At 45.7% G+C, this 23280-nt stretch overlaps 1 protein-coding gene across 1 annotated transcript; it reads right to left on the bottom strand.

The window, feature by feature from the left end:
- Positions 1 to 3874: 3874 nt before the first annotated feature.
- LOC125554982 (putative F-box/FBD/LRR-repeat protein At3g49030) lies at positions 3875 to 5983 on the bottom strand. The gene is made up of 3 exons (XM_048718317.2): positions 5060 to 5983; positions 4809 to 4955; positions 3875 to 4273 (listed from the first exon to the last, which is right to left on the bottom strand). Exons 1-3 carry the CDS (start codon positions 5966 to 5968, stop codon positions 3875 to 3877), a joined length of 1455 nt encoding a protein of 484 aa, XP_048574274.2. The 5' UTR covers positions 5969 to 5983.
- Between the last annotated feature and the right edge of the window lie 17297 nt (positions 5984 to 23280).

Raw genomic sequence — 23280 nt, 5'->3', positions numbered from 1 at the left:
GGGCTATACGGTGATCTCAGGATCAATATCCGGAACAAGTTGTACTCATTGTTGATAGCAAGTTTGAAAGTTTTCTATGTGAGGATCCAGTGCGGCCTGATCGGAGCAAGCATACTGATACATTGTATCACTACATAAAGGACCGCGTGGAAGAAGGTAAGATGAAGGTCAACTACATTTGCACCAATGATCAGCTACCAGATATCCTAACCAGGTCTTTGGGAAGAGAGAAGTTCTTGAAGATGCGAAGAAGGACCGGCGTTGAAGCTGTAACGTGATGACATCATGATTAGGGGGGTGATTGTAGGAGTTAAGAACGATCGTGATTCCTGGCCGGCTCGGATCAGGACTCCATCACCGTATAAGTTTATGTATAGGCTAGGTTAACTCCAACACAACAAAAGCAACACGATTCTCTTTCTCCCCACAGCTCGTTCCATGACTAGACTTATATAGTTTGTCACCTTGTCTTCCTTCCAAACCCTTGAATTGCGAGCCTCTTCAAGTTGAAGTGCTTGGGTGATCGTTGGAGTTAATCACGACCGTGATTCCTGTCCGGTTCGGATCAGGAGTCCATCACCGTATAAGTTTATTTATAGGCTAGGTTAACTCCAACACAACAAGCAACACGATTCTCTTTCACCCCACAGCTCGTTCCATGACTAGACTTATATAGTTTGTCACCTTGTCTTCCTTGTGAGCCTCTTCAAGTTGAAGTGCTTGAAATCCTTGGATGATCCCCATACCACCGTTGGTCTTATCGGCATTCTCCCTGGGCGTTTTGGCACATAGTCAACACGAGATAACTTCATGCAAAGACAGAGAAAATAAATAAGGCAGCACAACATAATAACAATTAATATAAAATATATCCTCCAAATAAAATATTGCAAAACGCTCGATAGTAGCTAGTCTCTAAGTTTAGGTACTTATAGAGTTTTTGGACAAACTTGCATGAACTAAATCCTAGGCAAAGTAAGACATGCCAATATGCTTTGGATAACTCTAACACAAGGTATGATCCAACATGATCTTTCTTCTTCTTGCATGGACACTGTCCCTCTGCAAAGTTTAAATGGAGCAACAAAACTTCTGTTTGCATTGCACTATCATTCATATACAAATACAATACAATCCATGTGTTTCATACGTCCCAATTGCAATGCAGGCTGCTTCTAAAATTGGCAATACATTAGCAGGGCCAGCCCTGAGGGGGGGGGGGGGGGGGGGCAGCAGGGGCGGCCGCCCCGGGCCCCCTCCCAGGTAATTACGCGAATGTAAAGCAGCCCATAAGCGATAGCTTCACGTAGGAAAAGAAGTAGCCAGATCCAAATAGAAAGGGACGGCAGGCAGCAGCATACGCATGTAAATCGCTTCAATCAGCGTACGATCAGGACGGAAAAAAGAGCAAGTACGCACGTAAATCACGTCGTGCCGTTATTATTATTACGAGACACTCTCCTTCAGCAAAAGAAAACGATCGTGCGACATCAGTTCATCCCTAATTTGCTATTCTCTGTTCCATGGTTTCAAAACTCCAGATCCCAGGTCGCGCAGGGCAGACAGGTCTCCCGGCCCTGAACGCAGCGACGACGCAGCACACACATCGCCAAGTGCCTGCCACCAGAAAACGCAATCGCATCGTCGCCGAGCGTCCAGCCACTGACGCCGATCTAATCAATCCAAGGTATATCATACTATAATTTTCCTACAATTTTCAGTAAAACTTCGTGCTAGAGGAAGAAATAGTTTGATACTACAATTTTCAGTAGCCAAGAAGGAATTCTAGAAGTTGGAAGGATTTTCATGTTAAATATTTGTTTGTTTTAATTGATCACTTCTTTGAAGAAAGGTTTTAAAAAACTCATGGTGTTTAAAGATTTATTCAGATTTACGTACTGAATCGGTGATTGTTGCATCAGCTAAAAGGATGCTTTCCAACTTGAAATTATTGATGAACAAATTATGTATCGAGAAGAAATCGATGGATGAGATTGACATCGACACAATCGTAAGTGGCTTTGCATCGAAGAATTTTACAAGAAAATTTGTAGGTACATTGTATAAGTTATTTTATATAAATATTGGCTTTTGGATGCATTTAAGTAATTATTGATAACATTTTGTAGATGCATATATTATTTATTATTATTTTTTTAGAATTGTTATTTATCATTGCTATGATGTTTATATTAAGGGGCCTCAAATTTTACTTTCGCCCCGGGCCCCCAAAATCTCAGGACCGGCCCTGTACATTAGAGTTGGGGAGTGATCAAAAAGCAGATTAACTTGCAGGTATGTTGCTAATGTTGAATATTCGAAAACCTGTCATATTAGACAGATTCATATACAGGCTAAGATGTGGGTTAATTTTTTTAAAAAAAGTAGAGAGTAACAGACTTACTGTAAAGTTCTGCAGAGTAGATGCCGCTTCAAGGATAAATAAGGTCCAACTCAATCACAGTCAGGGAAGATTAAAAAAAAAAGATACACATCGACCAGGTTTCTGAATAAAGCAGTGAGCTCCTTCAGATGTTCTGGTTGAATCCAAATCTGTATGAGAACACAAATACACAGCTGAAATTGGAAGAGAAGTACATATGATATGTGTGCAGAGGAAATTTATATGGTGCATAGAAAATGTGCATAGCTTGCAAGGTCCGTGAGGGATTTATGTGCAGAAAATGTGTGAACTAATTTTGTTGCTAGAGATTAGAAGATCATTTGAGCAAAGCAACACAAAGCTATATTTATATGAACTGTTTCAAAAGTCTTACCAATATATTATCTTTGAGTTATTTCAGAAATCTCTGGTATATTGATGTCGGCATCAAGATCAACTACCACGAAATCGTTCAAAGAAAGGCTTATTCTTGTTATTTGGAAGGCGCAGATATTCATTTCAGTGGGCACATCTGTAAACCTGAAGGCCCGGCTGAACCTGCCTGCACCGTTCATTGGTATTGTTGCTGGGAACAACCACTTGAGTCATGCATACTGATGGTGTAGGATCAGCCGAGGAGTACAGTAGAATGATCAGAAACATTGGCTGCAGCCGAGGAATTTGCAGACTGATGATATACAAAAGAATGGGGAATGCTACCTTTGAGCAAACACTTTCTGAGGGTGGCTATTGTAAATGCTAAAACATATATACTGTTTGCTGGGTTGGGTTGTCCTCTCGATATTAATTTATCCCCATTGGCAAGATTATGTTCTTGCTGGAAAAATGTCAGACTTCCTTTATTTGAATACTGGTTGATATCAAGTACACAACTTTAAAGGCTTGCCAGAGTCAGACACATCCAGGCACAAATTAGCATAGGAAAAAAGGTGCACAAATATTTTCTCTACACCGTCGGCACGATCAAGTGATCAACCTCGCATCCATTGCTTCCGTCACATGTTCATATTGACTAGAAAAATCCAGGTACACAAAACCACGATAATTATTATGGATCGGAGGGACTAGCAAACATTCCCAGAGACCCAAGCCTACTACACACAAAGCCAGGTAAACAGATCAACATATAGTAGGTAGGAAATTTCTTGCTAAACTGAAGGAGAAAAGCAGGCATCCAGATTGCAGTGCACACATAATGTAGCTAGAACCCTGATATACACATGACAGTACACAGACGATTTCTGAACGATGCTGAAGATTGCACCATCTGATGCACGCAGCTACACTACTCCACCGTTTGATATAAGTGTTGGCTGCATGTCGGGTGTGTACTGTCCTCTGCACAGCAATTTCGATGTAGGATGTAGCTGCTACACTGCAAGGTCCACACGAATCAAGCATTCTCAGGCAATTAATAACCACAAATTATCTCCAGATTCAGAGTTCCTTCCTTGGAATACTGGTCGATATTCATTGATGGCATTTCAGAGTGCAGATTATTATCTCCACAGATGAGCAGGATCCATGGGCGAGTTGCTCCTTAACCCGATGCCTCCTAGCTTTATCCACCTTGCATTTTCTTTTACAGTCGTTGCAGTCCTTGGATGGGAGTTCACCAACCATGCATTTTCTTTTACAGTCGTTGCAGTCCTGGCATGGGAGTTCACCAAGCAGCACAATTCTTTTCAACCCCACAGCTCGCTCCATGACTAGCCTTATATAGCTTGTCACCTTGTCTTCCTCCTCGAACCCTTGAAATGCCAGCTTCTTCAAGTTCAAGTGCTTGAAATCCTTGGATGGTCCCCACACCACGTTGGTCTTCTCGGCACTGTCCACGGCCGTTTTGGCACATAGTTGAGCTCGAGATAACTTCATGCGCGGGCAAAGAAAATAAACAAGGCATGTTAAGAAAAGTTGACACCAGGCCATGTAGGACAATGCAGTAACATTTGATATTAAAATATCTGCCATTTGAAAATTTACAACATATCTCGGTGTAGTATTTAAGTTTGGACGAACTTGCATGAACTAAATTATGGCAGAGTAAGACATGCGAATATGCTTCGGATAACTCTAAACGAGGTACGATTCAACATGATTTTTTTTTCGTCTTCTATGGACATGGTCCCTCTGCAAAGTTCAAAACCAGAGCTACAGAACTTCCGTTTGGATTGCCCTGTCATTCATAGTATCATTCATATACAATACAATCAATGCGTTCCATATGTCCCAATTTCATTGCAGCCTGTATGCACTGCTTCAAAATTTTGTGATACATTAGAGTTTGCGAGTGATAAAAAATTAGATTAACTTGCAGGTATGTTGTTAATGCTGAATATTGGAAAACGTGCCATATCCAGGCTAAGGTGTGGATTAAATTAAAAAGGTAGAGTAGCAAACTTACTGTAAACTTCTGCAGGGCAGGTGCAGCTTCAAGGATAAATAGGGTCCAGCTCAGATCACACTCAGGGAAGATGCCAGAAAGGGACACATCGGCTAGATTTCTGAATATAGCCCTGAGCTGCTTCGGATGTTCCGGATTAATCCATATCTGCACCAAGAAGAGGAACACAAATAGTCTGCATAAATTAGTAAAGAAGAACATACGATATGTGTCCACAAGAAAATTATATGGTGCAGAATAATTAGCTTTACCATTTGGTGGCAAAAATTGAGATGGAGTTTCGACAGGTTCGTTGCACTCCTTGACAAGCACTCGCTCAGCAGGAATGGTGCCTGCCACACCTTGGCCTCACGAGTGAGGCTGACTTTGCAAAGCTCTGGAACGTAGCCGAAGCGAACTGGAGGGTTCTTGGAGCGCCAAGAATGGCACAGCATTGTCCTGAGCTTGGGGACGGATATGAGCTCGATCCTCTTGCACCCAAAGTGTGTAAACTCGAGCTCCTGGAGCCCAGAATATGGTGTGTCAATCTTTAGCGCAGAGCGCCGATCAACCAGTCTGCAGGACCTCATGTTGAGATGCTTGAGCTTATCGCAAGCGGTGATGAGGTCGGTGATGTCAGAGTCACCGAACGCAAAGCTCCTGAGGTGTAGCCTGGTGAGCCACCGGAAGGCGACCTGGTAGGCGCGGGAGAAGGACATGAATTGCTGCCCCAACTCAGCGAGCTGCGGCTGCTGAGCAGTGTTGTTGTCCACAGGCGGCGGGGATATTTGAAAGACGAGGCATCTGGTCTTGCCACGGCTGATGACGTCTTGGACTGCGCTGCCGATGGAGCTCAGATGAAGGGCCGATAGGTAGAAGCCGAGGACGAGCGCCTTGATGGCACGGCTGCGCTGGCATTCGCAGTTCCGGTCAGCCGGGGGACACACAGACATCAAAGCGCCCGTGAACGCGTCCATGTTCTCGACCGGCATGTCGTGGATGCCGAGCATCAGGACCGAGAGCTGGTGAGGGAGGTGGCGCCACCGCGTGGACACTGCGCCGGCGCGGACCGCCTCGGGCAGGTCGAGGCGTTCGAGGATTCGGAGGAGGAGTTCGTCGGGGAGCGTGCTGATCCTGTCCTCACCTCGGCCGACGCTGAGCTTGAGAGGCGGCGACTCCATGGCTTGGATTGGGAGGCCGATTGATGAATTGAAACCCTAGCTAGAACCAGTCGCCGAGATGCGGCCGCGGATTGGGAGGCCTCCTGCACTCCGCTTCCCAATACACCTCTCGAAGTTGTGGCGTCAAGTTTCATAAAAAACACGGATACATATATTTCAACAAAAATAATAAATATGAATGTTCGCACAGAAAATTGTAACTATGAAATTTGGCTATAATTATAACCTTCTACACTAGATTTGTGCTGATTTTCCAAATGCATCTGCCTTGCGTACGATGGTTTTTCATATGATTTTTGTATAATATAAGAGACAGGCACGCTTCCCGATGTTTGAGCCCACAACGTCAGATGAGTCTGATTGTATGAATTTTTATCGTACCTGTAGCAGGTCTATTTTGCAAAGAAGTTTGGATTTTTTTTTAACAAAATGTAACAATATCTCAATAAAAACCACTACCGATATTCAGAAGAAAGCTTATACAAATATATGTTACTACACTATAATGCTATAACGTGTGTGTGCTTTTCTTTTTACCTTTTTCGAAAACATTGTATATCCTTGTCCCTAGCTAGGACCAGTGCAAAGTGCTCGAAAATGCCAGTTGGATAACGGGCTTCATTTTCATGCAATTTTATGGCTTTTATATGTGTGTATAAATCAGAAAGTCTTTTTTTAGTGGAGAAAGTTTTTCTTTCGAAGTGCAAATTTTCATGTAGTGCTTGTTTCTATATATTGGTATATAAAAAATAAAAATATTCAGATATGAAAATTGCAGATGCAATGCTTGCTAGTATTATAGATTCACAAGTTAGTCTTTTTAGTTACCTCAAATGTTAAATATCTCCTAACAAATTTACATTTTTAAATATACCGATATAATGTCCTATTAAAAAAATATGCTTTTTATTTATTTTTCTTATTTAGAGAAATTTGGGCTCATTACAGCCTGAGCTCCAAATCGCCTCGCTCCAATATGTTTGATTCTCACACTTGGCTTTTCGCCAAACTGTTTGACTGCCGAAGCCAACCAGTAAAATAAGAAAATTTAAACCATCGGTCATATGCGGATCCCATGAGACTCCACGCTAGCCGAGTAGGTTTCATAGCCGCCCTCCCCCCACCCACCTGATTCCAGACAAAGTATGAAGCAAATTAAAGGAACTGGCGGAATATGATTATGAAGAGTATAAGATTCTTGAAAGTCAACCTAAAGTCAAGGAGAAAAGCTAGTGGGTCCGTGCATCCAACAAATTGAACAGAGCCTACCATACGAATATAGAGCTCATCCAATGCATAGTCACTTAGTAGAGATGAAGGGATTCATCAATGAATACCACAAAGCCCTCGATCCCTGAAATACCCTACAAAAGGAGGAGGACGAGGGAGAATTCGCTTGCTATGATTGCACTCATGGTTAATATGCAGCTGCGCTTGTCCTAACAGCATCTCTAGCACACGCTTTATATCGTCCCGACCCGTAAAATAACCGTCGGTTTACGGTTTTGTGGGGAAAAAATGACCTGAACATAAACCGTAAATGCGCCCGACTTTTAAAAAATTTGAGGAGCGCAGTAAAATTGCCGCCTCCAACCCGTGGAAACCCAGGTCCCCCCCGTTGGTGCCCTGTATCCCGTGAAAGCGGTTGGCAGGAAGGACATTTCAGCACGCACGTTCCCCACATCCCCTCCTGCAGCTGCCCACCACCGTCGCCGCCCACCCGCCGCCTGCGATTCCGGCCATTTCCGCCAGTAGAATAGCGTCGCCGGGCCGCACTGCACCCGGTCCACTCGCTGGAGCCTTGGATCCGCTGAGCCAAGCCGCCCACGGGTCGCCGCCGCCCCGGATTGACCGCCTCGAGTCCCCGCCCGCCTCGGATTCGCCGAGCCGCCGAGTCGTCACCGGTGAGCCCCTACTTAGCCCCTAGCTCGACCGCGCGTGTTGAAATTTCCTTGATGCGAGCTCGAATGCAGTTTTGTAGATGGATTTGAGTCCATGCGAGCATATTTTTAATTGAGGATTCATCCGACTCGTCGTCTGACGACTCGGACGTGGAGTCGATGCTCGATCGCCATCGGCATCAGATGGTGGTGGAGGTCCTAGCCGTGAAGGAGGTCGAGGACGAACCCACAAGAGACGGTGAGGATCGGCCGTCGGCCGTCCTTGCATCCCTTGCAAGCGCCAGCTCGGAAACATGACATTGATGCAAGACTACTTCGCCGATAATCCTACTTATCCGCTGCACCTATTCCGGAGAAGGTATCGAATGCGCCGATCCCTCTTCGTAAAAATTGTGCAAGCTTGCGAGGCCAATTCTCGCTTTTTTACTCAAAGGAGAAACGCCGTGGTCTTGTTGGGCTTTAGCGCATGTCAAAAACTCTTGGCAGCTATGCGGGTGATTGCATATGGCATTCCGGCTGACTATGCCGACGAGTATCTTTGCATTGGCGAAGATACTACAGTTGAGTCAGTGCCTAGGTTCGCCAAAGTGATCATCCGTGTCTTTGGTCTTGTCTCCTTTGTCCCCTCGTGCGCTAGCTTGTCGTGGGCTGATAAGGCGCATCTGGAGGTGTTGCTCCTGTGGGGCATCACTGCACGGCTGCACTCTGACGTGTGGTTGCGCATCGGGAGAGGGGCGGCCGTGTGACAGGCCATGGAGAGCGACACCGGGCGGTAGCGGCCGCGTCTGGTTCCAGCCGACATTGCCGGATCTGGGCCATGGCAGGCATGCGAGGTGTGCCAGCGGCTGGCGGGGCTCCTGCCGATCGACAGCCTGGCCTTCTCTCGTCGGCGCACCCGGCTCAGACGAAGTCCTATCCGGTGGTGTGCTAGGTCGTGGAAGAGCTCCCGTCCTTTGTGGTGGCTTGTCCCGATTTGGTTCTGCCGGATCTTAGCCCTAGCATTCTTCTTCTGCCAAGTCATCTTTCTGCCGAATGTTGACCTCTTGGATCTGGCAGCTGACGAGTTTCGGTTTTTCCAGTCGGAGATCTATATGGATTGGCGTATGTCGCCCCTGATATCTAGACCGGAAAACTCCGGTCGCATGCGCTCTTATTATCAGCCAAACACGGCCTTAGGAGGGTGCGGCGCGAAGCTTCGCTCTCTTATCAGTGTCATGGGACATGTCTAAGTAAAGATTCCCGAGACATTGATAGAGGTGGGAAAGTCAAGGCGGATGCGATTGGAGGTCTTGGATCGTTGGTGGAAGGGTATATTGGATGCGATGAAGTTTGTGTGCCAGATGTATGGTAACTTGCTTCAGCGGCCTCGGCAAGCGAGGGGCGGTAGCACTGGAGGAATGCATTTTTGGTGGTGCTCCTCGAGTATCGAGTATCGATTCACTGGGTGAAAGCCTAAGGTCTTGCCTGTATTGGTTGTACCTGACAATCGCCTTGTTGAAGGTATTGTTTGGATGAACTCAGACTTTCTCCGGGGTGAAAGCCTAAGATCTTCGATCAGGCAACGACAACGCTTGTGCATTGTTTCTTTCTTGAAGGCGTTGCTTTTGGAGAATATCTTTTGTATTCTGAGTGTTGTCTTTGGTGGTGGTTAGAGTGCTGCTGCTGCTAGTGACTGTTCACCATGACGCGGCCTTTTTTTCTTTTTCCTTTTTCTGTTCTTTTTATATTCTTTTTTGGTTGTATGTATCCTTGATCCTTTTGGGCATCTTGTTGGTATAGAGGTCGGGTGTAATTGGTATCTTCGCGATATTAATACTTTTTTTATCGAAAAATGTAGTGAACCGACTTCTCATGTATGGATGTTGCAACTATGAATGTCTGAATGTAATGAACCGTAGGTGCAACACGTTTGTAGTGAACAAACTTCTCATGTGTGGATGTTGCATCTATATATGTTTCAATATACTAAACCATGAGCTTATTAAATGGTAGAACTTGCATTTCTTTTCTCGCTATGGATTCAAACAGATAATAAACTGCCTAATGTGTCAGAACAATAAATTTTAAAATTGATAACATGATATTGCTTAATCATGTACTGGAATGTAGACAAACAATTGTTCGTCTCAGGAACTGATCAGGAGAAGGCGAGAAGGCTACAGATGCCCAGCCCAAGTGATATCGTCCGCCTCGGCAACCAGTGGAAGAAATGCTGTCAGACTAAGTGAAGTACACTTTTGACATGGCAAATCTTAGGACTGAAAAAATGTTGTCAAAATTAAACAGAATCCTCGAACGGTGTCAGCAATTAGCAAACAGAACCCGCCGACGTACACTGAGCTGAGCATGCCACGCACAACTAAACAAAAACAGGTTGAACCGTTCCACTCCAGACGGATCCCCTCCCGATTGCAACCCTCGCTTCCGCCACCTTCTCAAACAAAAAAAGACTCGCCCCGCCACCCACGATGCCACTGCCGCCGCCACTGCCGGACGAGCTCCTCGAGGAGATCTTCCTCCACCTTTCGCCGGGCGAGCCTTCCTCACCAGCAAGCTCTATCTCGACCGCCTCTCCGACGCTTGATTTCGCGGTCGCTACCACGACCACCACGGAGCTCCCCCCATGCTGGGCTTCCTTCATGCCTGGCTGGAGGGCTACAAGGAGCACGGCCCCGTCCCACACTGCACCTCCACCATGAAATTCGGCGCGTGCATTCTCGACGACCAATGGGGCTACTGTGACTACTCTGCGTTGGACTGGTGTGGTGAAATACAAAAACATGCGAAATACAAAAAAAACTATTGTAACTTTTTATCGTGTTTGGACTTAGTTTGATATGGATTTTGCGAAATACAAAAACATGCAAAAAAGGTAACGGGTAATGTGCACTAGACCAATATGTTAATCCCAAAATAATATAAATTGTTGACAAAAGTATATAAAAATTGTAAAATAATGATATGAAACGCTGGCAAGGGAGGGAGTTTGGGTGGGGCAGGGCAGTCAAAAGCGGACGTGACAGCGCACTGGACGCCCACAATCCCCCCCCCCCCACCCCACATGGACGTGGTTTGCGAGAAAAAGTGCGTCCAGATCGCCGAGTGGACGGATACAGGCATACGTCGGATGGCAAAGCACGTTAGGTCAACACGGTCCAAACGTATGCATGTGGTTTTGAGGGTCCGCGTTGGACATGTCCTAAGGGTGTTGATTTGGCTTCTTTTTTTGAAATCTATGAATAATTTTAAAAACATGTTTTTTAGTATGATTAAATTTTTTTAACATTCAACCTGCCTCCGATGACCACCACACATGCCCACGTGCACCCCTCAGCCCCTGCCTACCCCCCCCCCCCCCCCACACACACACCACCACCACCACCACACTTCGATTCGTCCGCCGACCACTACCTTCGCTGGAATCGACGCATCTAGTTTTCAAAAGCTCATCGACAAGGAGCCGGAACGAGTGCTCGCTCCGCCTCCGGACCTCTGATTCGGGCCGCCACAGCATCCTCAAGCCTCCATGTACCAGCGGCCACCGCCAAAGTATCGAAGCATGCAGTAGCGACCATAGGCACTTGGGCAACGAAGATCCCAAATCTAGATAAGCGATAGAAGAGGTGGCTCGACACGTTTGCCACCGCGGAGGAGGCAGCGCATGCCTACGACATGATGCCGTCGACTTGGCCTAGCACCAACAACGACGAGGCGAGGTTATGGTGCCACTAGTTGGATCATCACTATCACCCGGCCAACATATCTCTACTCCTAATGCCTCAGCTGGTAGTCTCCGTTCCGGGTTAAATTTCGTCCCACCAAACCCGGATTTTTTTTCGTCCTCATTCCCACCTCCCACGTACCAGCACTGAACCAATAAAAAAACGATGCCCACACGAGGTTCCTATGAAAAAACCAACACTAAGGAATTGGTCACACGTACACACACCCCACCCCGCGCCACACACTATCCCATCCAGCCCACCCGCATGCACGTGTGATGATCCCCTCACTGCCGCCCCTCTTCGGATCGCCGCCACCGCCGCTCCGGATCACCGCCGCCGCCGTCTCTCCGGATTAGGTACGATGAATCCCTTACACTCTCACTTCTCGACTTGATTTGGTGCGCCTTTTGTGTTGATTTTGGTGTGATTTACTTTTTTGCTTGTAGGAGAGGCCAGTGAAAAGATCGATATAGTTGACTAGAGGGGAGGTGAATAGGCAACTAACAATTTTAGCTTTTCTTTACCAACTTAAACTTTGCATCAAAGTAGGTTGTCTAGATATGCAACTAGGTGAGCAACCTATATGATGCAACAACAACAAGCACACAAGCAAGCAAGGGATAAAACACAAATAAGCTTGCACAAGTAACGGCACGAGATAACCAAGAGTGGAGCCGGTAAAGACGAGGATGTGTTACCGAAGTTCCTTCCTTTTGAGGGGAAGTACGTCTCCGTTGGAGTGGTGTGGAGGCACAATGCTCCCCAAGAAGCCACTAGGGCCACCATATTCTCCTCACGCCCTCACACAATGCGAGATGTCGTGATTCACTATTGGTGCCCTTGAAGGCGGCAACCAGACCTTTACAAACAAGATTGAGGCTCTCTCCACAACTTAATTGGATGCTCCCAACTAAACATCGAAGCTTCACCACAATCGAATGTGGCTCCAAAGTGACCTCTTCCGTCTAGGGCGCCCAAGCACCCAAGAGTAACAAAATCCACACAAGAAAGTATGGGGGAATCAAATATCCTTTGGTGGAAGTGTAGATCTAGGTCTCCTCCTTCAATCCCTAGCAAATCAACAAGTTTGGGTGGCTAGGGAGAGAGATCGGGCAAGAAAGCTTTAATGCCAGTAATGGAGGAGAGAGAGAGGCAAGAGGTAGGTGGGAGGTAGGAGAAGCACCTCCTTAAATAGCCCCCCCCCCCCAAGATCCAACCGTTATGTGCAGAAATGCATGGGACCGGTACTTCCGCACAAGACACCGGTCCAACCGGTGAATGCGGGGAAGCCTTCCCAGGGCACCAGGGCGGTACTTCCGGTGGCGCACCCGGTAGTACCAGTTTATCGGAACAAACCGGAACTACCGCACAACCACCGCTCAACTGCTGGGCCACAACAGAAAGAAAAACCCTCAAGCCGGTATTTGGAGCGGAGGTTGGACCGGAACTACCGCTAGGCCTGAAGTTCCTGGGCGGTGGGGTCCGAGGCGGTACTACCGCCCTGATCACCGGTAGTACTGGTTTATCGAGAAAAACCAGAGCTACCGTTCCACCACCGGTCTACAACCGCACCTGGTCCAGAAGGGGGTCACCCCGGTAGTAGGGGCGGTGGTAGGACCGGAACTACCGGCCAGCGGTACAACCGCTCAATGAAGCGGTACAACCGCCAAGAGCAGGACTGCACAGAACAGATGATGGGGAACCTCTCTTTCGTCGAAACGGAAGGTATATGGTGGGTGCAAAGAATGTGTACGTGAAATGATTCACCCAGTACCTTCCAATGTTGATTCCCTCTTAATAGTACGGATATCCTACGACCAAAGGAATAAAAGCGTCGGAAACTCCGTCTTCGATCTTTTCCGCGTAGAGGGAAGACCTAACCGTCTTGCGCCACACCATGTGTACCTGAGAAAACTATGGCGTATGATTAGTCCACGTGTCTTGTCATCATCACCAAAACCCTAAGGCAAAGGATGCCCTTACAATCTCCCCCTTTTTGGTGGATGATGACAACCACGCGATTAGTCCAGAGTTCTAAAAATAAAGGAGGGGCTCCCCCTGAGTGTGAGCACTATTAAGAGTTTGCTTTTGGAATGCAAAGTTCGCACACTAGGGAATGCTCCCCCTGGATTTTATAGACCAACCGAAGAGCGCAAAACAACCGTAATGAATTAAAGCAGTAGAGACAACATATAATAAACCAACATATAATAAACTCTACTGAACGAAGAGTGCATAGATAACCCGAACGATGCATGTCTTACACCATGCACGAGATCACAACATAGAATAAGTCCATAGAGCACTAGAAAGAGCAGGAAAATAAACTAGAAAGACCAACTGCAGATATAACCACCCATGCAACTCCTGTGACCTACCTAATGGGGCTCTCCCCCCTTTGGCATCGAGACACCAAAAAGGAACAGAGCGAAGCTAGCGCCCCGGGGCTTAGTAGACCTCCTCGCCAGTGGCCGCGGAGCTGTCTAATGCATCATCATCAATATCATCGTCAGGATCCTGAGCCTCATCAGACTCCTCAGACTCCTCAGCCGTCGCAGTAGCTGCCTCAGGAACATGGACAGAGGAAGAAGCATGTGCTTCATCAGACCACTGACAGTTCTCCAAGCACCAAGTATCCTCAGGAGTAATGGTCTTCTCGGAGCCACTCTTCACATCTGGCACACTAAGGTGCCTCATCAACAGAATCTGCCTGCGACGCACCATCTTCTTAGCAACGTGGGTGATACGTCCATTTTGCATCATGCTTTTATATCAATATTTATTGCATTATGGTGTTGGGGAACGTAGTAATTTCAAAAATTTCCTATGCACACGCAAGATCATGGTGATGCATAGCAACGAGAGGGGAGAGTGTTGTCCACGTACCCTCGTAGACCGAAAGCGGAAGCGTTAGCACAACGCGGTTGATGTAGTCGTACGTCTTCACGATCCAACCGATCAAGTACCGAACGCACGGCACCTCCGAGTTCTGCACACGTTCAACTCGATGACGTCCCTCGAACTCCGATCCAGCCGAGTGTTGAGGGAGAGTTTCGTCAGCACGACGGCGTGGTGACGATGATGATGTTCTACCGACGCAGGGCTTCGCCTAAGCACCGCTACAATGTGACCAAGGTGGATTATGGTGGAGGGGGGCACCGCACACGGCTAACAGATCAAGAGATCAATTGTTGTGTCTTTGGGGTGCCCCCTCCCCCCATATATAAAGGAGTGGAGGAGGGGGAGGGCCGGCCCTCTCTATGGCGCGCCCTAGGGGAGTCCTACTCCCACCGGGAGTAGGATTCCCCTTTTCCTAGTAGAACTAGGAGCCCTTCCAAGTAGTAGGAGTAGGAGGGAAGGAGAGGGAAGGGAAAAGGAGAAGGAAGGGGGCGCCCCCCCCTCCCTAGTCCAATTCGGACTAGCCCATGGGGAGGGGTGCGGCAACCCTTTGAGGCCTTTCTCTCCTTTCCCGTATGGCCCATTAAGGCCCAATACGAATTCCTATAACTCCCCGGTACTCCCAAAAATACCCGAATCACTCGGAACCTTTCCGATGTCCGAATATAGTCGTCCAATATATCGATATTTATGTCTCGACCATTTCGAGACTCCTCGTCATGTCCCCGATCTCATCCAGGTCTCCGAACTCCTTCGGTACATCAAAACACATAAACTCATAATATAACCATCATCGAACTTTAAGCATGCGGGCCCTACGGGTTCGAGAACTATGTAGACATGACCGAGACACGTCTCCAGTCAATAACCAATAGCGGAACCTAGATGCTCATATTGGCTCCCACATATTCTACGAAGATCTTTATCGGTCAGACCGCATAACTACATACGTTGTTCCCTTCGTCATCGGTATGTTACTTGCCCGAGATTCGATCGTCGGTATTCCAATACCTAGTTCAATATCGTTACCGGCAAGTCTCTTTACTCATTCCGTAATACATCATCCCGCAACTAACTTATTAGTTGCAACGCTTGCAAGGCTTGAGTGATGTGCATTACCGAGAGGGCCCAGAGATACCTCTCCGACAATCGGAGTGACAAATCCTAATCTCGAAAATACGCCAACCCAACAAGTACCTTCGGAGACACCTGTAGAGCACCTTTATAATCACCCAGTTATGTTGTGACGTTTGGTAGCACATAAAGTGTTCCTCCAGTAAACGGGAGTTGCATAATCTCACAGTCATAGGAACATGTATAAGTCATGAAGAAAGCAATAGCAACAAACTAAATGATCAAGTGCTATGCTAACGGAATGGGTCAAGTCAATCACATCATTCTCTAATGATGTGATCCCGTTAATCAAATGACAACTCATGTCTATGGCTAGGAAACTTAACCATCTTTGATTCAACGAGCTAGTCAAGTAGAGGCATACTGGTGACATACTGTTTGTCTATGTATTCACACATGTATTATGTTTCCGGTTAATAAAATTCTAGCATGAATAATAAACATTTATCATGATATAAAGAAATAAATAATAACTTTATTATTTCCTCTAGGGCATATTTCCTTCAGTCTCCCACTTGCACTAGAGTCAATAATCTAGTTCACATCGCCATGTGATTTAACATCAATAGTTCACATCACCATGTGATTAATACCCATAGTTCACATCAACATGTGACCAACACCCAAAGGGTTTACTAGAGTCAATAATCTAGTTCACATCGCTATGTGATTAATACCCAAAGAGTACTAAGGTGTGATCATGTTTTGCTTGTGAGGGAAGTTTAGTCAACGGGTCTGCTACATTCAGATCCGTACGTATTTTGCAAATTTCTATGTCAATAATGCTCTGCACGGAGCTACTCTAGCTAATTGCTCCCACTTTAAATATGTATCCAGATTGAGACTTTGAGTCATCTGGATTAGTGTCAAAACTTGCATCGACGTAACCCTTTACGACGAACCTTTTGTCACCTCCATAATCGAGAAACATATCCTTATTCCACTAAGGATAATTTTGACCAATGTCCAGTGATCTACTCCTAGATCACTATTGTACTCCCTTGCCAAACTCAGGGCAGGGTATATAATAGGTCTGGTACACAGCATGGCATACTTTATAAAACCTATGGCTAAGGCATAGGGAATGACTTTCATTCTCTCTCTATCTTCTGTCGTGGTCGGGTTTTGAGTCTTACTCAACTTCACACCTTTGTAACACAGGCAAGAACTCCTTTGACTGTTCCATTTTGAACTACTTCAAAATCTTGTCAAGGTATGTACTCATTGAAAAACTTATCAAGCGTCTTGATCTATCACTATAGATCTTGATGCTCAATATGTAAGCAGCTTCACCGAGGTCTTTCTTTGAAAAACTCCTTTCAAACATTCCTTCATGCTTTGCAGAATAAATCTACATTATCTCTGATCAACAATATGTCATTCACATATACTTATCAGAAATGTTGTAGTGCCCCCATTCACTTTCTTGTAAATACAGGCTTCACCGCAAGTCTGTATAAAACTATATGCTTTGATCAACTTATCAAAGCGTATATTCCAACTCTGAGATGCTTGCACCAGTCCATAGATGGATCACTGGAGCTTGCATATTTTGTTAGTACCTTTAGGATTGACAAAACCTTCTGGTTGCATCATATACAACTCTTCTTTAATAAATCCATTAAGGACTGCAGTTTTGTTTATCCATTTGCCAGATTTCATAAAATGCAGCAATTGCTAACATGATTCGGACAGACTTAAGCATAGATACGAGTGAGAAACTCTCATCGTAGTCAACACCTTGAACTTGTCGAAAACCTTTTTGCGACAATTCTAGCTTTGTAGATAGTAACTCTACTATCAGTGTCCGTCTTCCTCTTGAAGATCCATTTAATCTAAATGGCTCGCTGATCAATGGGCAAGTCAATCAAAGTCCATACTTTGATCTCATACATGGATCTCATCTCAGATTTCATGGCCTCAAGCCATTTCGCGGAATCTGGACTCATCATCGCTTCCTCATAGTTCGTAGGCTCGTCATGGTCAAGTAACATGACCTCCAGAACAGGATTACCGTACCACTCTGGTGCGGATCTCACTCTGGTTTACCTACGAGGTTCAGTAGTAACTTGATATGAAGTTACATGATCATCATCATTAGCTTCCTCACTAATTGGTGTAGTAGTCACAGGAACAGATTTCTGTGATGAACTACTTTCCAATAAGGGAGCAGGTATAGTTACCTCATCAAGTTCTACTTTCCTCCCACTCACTTCTTTCGAGAGAAATTCCTTCTCTAGAAAGGATCCATTCAAAGCAACGAATATCTTGCCTTAGGATCTGTGATAGAAGGTGTACCCAACATTTTCTTTTGGGTATCCTATGAAGACGCACTTCTTCGATTTGGGTTTGAGCTTATCAGGTTGAAACTTTTTCACATAAGCATTGCAACCTCAAACTTTAAGAAACAACAGCTTAGATTTCTTGCCAAACCATAGTTCATACGGTGTCGTCTCAATGGATTTAGATGGTGCCCTATTTAACGTGAATGTAGCTGTCTTTAATGCATAACCTCAAAACTATAGTGGTTAATCGGTAAGAAACATCATATATTGCACTATATCCAATAATAGTACGGTTATGACGTTCGGACACACCATTATGTTGTGGTGTTCCAGGTGGCACGATTTTGAGAAACTATTCCACATTGTTTTAATTGAAGACCAAACTCGTAACTCAAATATTTGTCTCTGCGATCAGATCGTAGAAACTTTATTTTCTTGTCATGATGATTTTCCACTTCACTCTGAAGTTTTTGAACTTTTCAAATGTTTCAGACTTATGTTTCATCAAGTAGATATACTCATATCTGCTCAAATCATCTGTGAAGGTCAGAAAATAACGATACCCGCCGCGAGCCTCAACATTCATTGGACTGCATACATCAGTATGTATTATTTCCAATAAGTCAGTTGCTTGCTCCATTGTTCCAGAGAACGGAGTCTTAGTCATCTTGCCCATGAGGCACGGTTCGCAAGCATCAACTGATTCATAATCAAGTGATTCCAAAAGCCCATCAACATGGATTTTCTTCATGCGCTTTACACCAATATGACCTAAACGGTAGTGCCACAAATAAGTTGCACTATCATTATTAACTTTGCATCTTTTGGCTTCAATATTATGAGAATGTGTATCACCACGATCGAGATCCAACAAACCATTTTCATTGGGTGTATGACCATAGGAGGTTTTATTCATGTAAACAGAACAACAATTTATTCTCTTACTTAAATGAATAGCCGTATTGCAATAAACATGATCAAGTCATATTCATGCTCAACGCAAACACCAAATAACACTTATTTAGGTTCAACACTAATCCCGAAAGTATAGGGAGTGCGTGATGATGATCATATCAATCTTGGAACCACTTCCAACACACATCGTCACTTCACCCTTGACTAGTCTGTGTTCATTCTGCAACTCCCGTTTCGAGTTACTACTCTTAGAAACTGAACCAGTATCAAATACCGAGGGGTTGCTATGAACACTAGTAAAGTACACATCAATAATCTGTATATCAAATATACCTTTGTTCACTTTGCCATCCTTCTTATCCGCCAATTACTTGGGGTAGTTCCGCTTCCAGTGACCAGTCCCTTTGCAGTAGAAGCACTCAGTTTCAGGCTTAGGTCCAGACTTGGGTTTTTTCACTTGAGCAGCAACTTGTTTGCCGTTCTTCTTGAAGTTCCCCTTTCTTCCCTTTGTCCCTTTACTTGAAACTAGTGGTTTTACCATCAACACTTGATGCTTTTCTTGATTTCTACCTTCGTCGATTTCAGCATCACGAAGAGCTTGGGAATCGTTTCCGTTATCCCTTGCATATTATAGTTCATCACGAAGTTCTACTAACTTGGTGATGGTGACTAGAGAATTCTGTCAATCACTATTTTATCTGGGAGATTAACTCCCACTTGATTCAAGCGATTGTAGTACTCAGACAATCTGAGCACATGCTCACTGCTTGAGCTATTCTGCTCCATCTTTTCGCTAGAACTTGTTGGAGACTTCATATCTCTCAACTCGGGTATTTGCTTGAAATATTAACTTCAACTCCTGGAACATCTCATATGGTCCATGAAGTTCAAAACGTCTTTGAAATCCCGATTCTAAGCTGTTAAGCATGGTGCACTAAACTATCAAGTAGTCATCATATTGAGCTAGCCAAACGTTCATAACGTCTGCATCTGCTCCTGCAATAGGTCAGTCACCTAGCGGTGCATCAAGGACATAATTCTTCTGTGCAGCAATGAGGATAATCCTCAGATCACGGATCCAATCCGCATCATTGCTACTAACATTTTTCAACTTAGTTTTCTCTAGGAACATATCAAAAATAAAATAGGGGAGCTAAACGCGAGCTATTGATCTACAACATAGATATGCTAATACTATTAGGACTAAGTTTATGATAAATTAAAGTTCAATTAATCATATTACTTAAGAACTCCCACTTAGATAGACATCCCTCTAATCATCTAAGTGATCACGTGATCCAAATCAACTAAACCATAACCGATCATCACGTGAAATGGAGTAGCTTTTAATGGTGAACATCATTATGTTGATCATATCTACTATATGATTCACGCTCGACCTTTCGGTCTCAGTGTTCCGAGGCCATATCTGCATATGCTAGGCTCGTCAAGTTTAACCTGAGTATTCTGCGTGTGCAAAACCGGCTTGCACCCATTGTAGATGGATGTAGAGCTTATCACACCCGACCATCACGTGGTGTCTGGGCACGACGAACTTTGGCAACGGTGCATACTCAGGGAGAACACTTATACCTTGAAATTTTAGTAAGGGATCATCTTATAAAGCTACCGTTGAACTAAGCAAAATAAGATGCATAAAAGATAAACATCATATGCAATCATAATATGTGACATGATATGGCCATGATCATCTTGCGCCTTTGATCTCCATCTCCAAAGTACTGTCATGATCTCTATCGTCACCGGCATGACACCATGATCTCCATCATCTTGATCTATATCAATGTGTCGTCACATGGTCGTCTCACCAACTATTGCTATCGCATAGCGATAAAGTAAAGCAATTATTTGGCACTTGCATCTTATGCAATAAAGAGACAACCATAAGGCTTCTGCAAATTGCCGATAACTTCAACAAAACATGATCATCTTATACAACAACTTATATCTCATCACGTCTTGACCATATCACATCACAACATGCCCTGCAAAAACAAGTTAGACGTCCTGTACTTTGTTGTTGCAAGTTTTACGTGGCTGCTACGGGCTTAGCAGGAACCGTTCTTACCTACGCATCAAAACCACAACAACAGTTTGTCAAGTTGGTGCTATTTTAACCTTCTCAAGGACCGGGCATAGCCACACTCGGTTCAACTAAAGTTGGAGAAACTGACACCCGCTAGTCACCTATGTGCATAGCACGGCGGTAAAACCAGTCTCGCATAAGCGTACGCGTAATGTCGGTCCGGGCTGCTTCATCCAACAATACTGCCAAACCAAAGTATGACATGCTGGTAAGCAGTATGACTTATATCGCCCACAACTCACTTGTGTTCTACTCGTGCATATTACATCAACGCATAAAACCAGGCTCGGATGCCACTGTTGGGGAACGTAGTAATTTCAAAAATTTCCTACGCACACGCAAGATCATGGTGATGCATAGCAACGAGAGGGGAGAGTGTTGTGCACCTACCCTCATAGACTGAAAACGGAAGCGTTAGCACAACGCGGTTGATGTAGTCGTACGTCTTCACGATCCGACCGATCAAGTACCGAATGCACGGCACCTACGAGTTTTGCACACGTTCAACTCGATGACGTCCCTCGAACTCTGATCCAGCCGAGTATTGAGGGAGAGTTTTGTCAGCACGATGGCGTGGTGACGATGATGATGTTCTACCGACGTAGGGCTTCGCCTAAGCACCGCTACGATATGACCGAGGTGGATTATGGTGGAGGGGGGCACCGCACAGGGCTAAGAGATCAATTGTTGTGTCTTTGGGGTGCCCCCTGCCCCCGTATATAAAGGAGTGGAGGAGGGGGAGGGCCGGCCCTCTCTATGGCGCGCCCTAGGGGAGTCCTACTCCCACCGGGAGTAGGATTCCCCTTTTCCTAGTAGAACTAGGAGCCCTTCCAAGTAGTAGGAGTAGGAGGGAAGGAGAGGGAAGGGAAAAGGAGAAGGAAGGAAGGGGACGCCCCCACTCCCTAGTCCAATTCGGACCAGCCCATGGGGACGGGCGGCCACCCTTTGAGGCCTTTCTCTCCTTTCCCGTATGGCCCATTAAGGCCCATACGAATTCCCGTAACTCCCAGGTACTCCCGAAAATACCCGAATCACTCAGAACATTTCCGATGTCCGAATATAGTCGTCCAATATATCGATCTTTACGTCTCGGCCATTTCGAGACTCCTCGTCATGTCCCCGATCTCATCCGGGACTCCGAACTCCTTCGGTACATCAAAACACATAAACTCATAATATAACTGTCATCGAACTTTAAGCGTGCGGACCCTATGGGTTCGAGAACTATGTAGACATGACCGAGACACGTCTCCGGTCAATAACCAATAGCGGAACCTGGATGCTCATATTGTCTCCCACATATTCTACGAAGATCTTTATCTGTCAGACCGCATAACTACATACTGTTGGGGAATGTAGTAATTTCAAAAAAAAATCCTACGCACACGCAAGATCATGGTGATGCATAGCAACGAGGGGGGAGAGTGTGATCTACGTACCCTTGTAGACCGACAGCGGAAGCGTTAGCACAACGCGGTTGATGTAGTCGTACGTCTTCACGGCCCGACCGATCAAGCACCGAAACTACGGGACCTCCGAGTTCTAGCACACGTTCAGCTCGATGACGATCCCCGGACTCCGATCCAGCAAAGTGTCAGGGAAGAGTTCCGTCAGCACGACGGCGTGGTGACGATCTTGATGTACTACTGTCGTAGGGCTTCGCCTAAGCGCCGCTACAATATTATCGAGGATTATGGTGGAAGGGGGCACCGCACACGGCTAAGAATATGATCACGTGGATCAACTTGTGTGTCCTGGGGTGCCCCCTGCCTCCGTATATAAAGGATCAAGGAGGGGGGGTGCGGCCGGCCAAGAGGAGGGCACGCCAGGAGGAGTCCTACTCCCACCGGGAGTAGGATTCCCCCCTTTCCTAGTTGGAATAGGATTCGGGAAGGGGGAAAGAGGAGAGAGAGAGGGAAGGGGGGGCGCCGCCCCCCTCTCCTTGTCCTATTCGGACTAGGGGGGAGGGGCGCGCAGCCCAGCCCTGGCCACCTCTCCTCTCTTCCACTAAAGCCAGTAAGGCCCATATACCTCCCGGGGGGTTCCGGTAACCTCCCGGTACTCCGGTAAAATCCCGATTTCACCCGGAACACTTCCGATATCCAAATATAGGCTTCCAATATATCAATCTTTATGTCTCGACCATTTTGAGACTCCTCGTCATGTCCGTGATCACATCCTGGACTCCGAACAAACTTCAGTACATCAAAATGCATAAACTCATAACATAACTGTCATCAAAACCTTAAGCGTGCGGACCCTACGGGTTCGAGAACAATGTAGACATGACGGAGACACGTCTCCGGTCAATAACCAATAGCAGAACCTGGATGCTCATATTGGCTCC

This window comes from Triticum urartu, chromosome 4A (assembly GCF_056163025.1).
Source record: "Triticum urartu cultivar PI428250 chromosome 4A, HENAU_Tu73, whole genome shotgun sequence".
Taxonomy (NCBI): domain Eukaryota; kingdom Viridiplantae; phylum Streptophyta; class Magnoliopsida; order Poales; family Poaceae; genus Triticum; species Triticum urartu.
The sequence above is the reverse complement of the archived record's forward strand: the minus strand, read 5'-3'. Positions and strand labels throughout refer to the sequence as shown.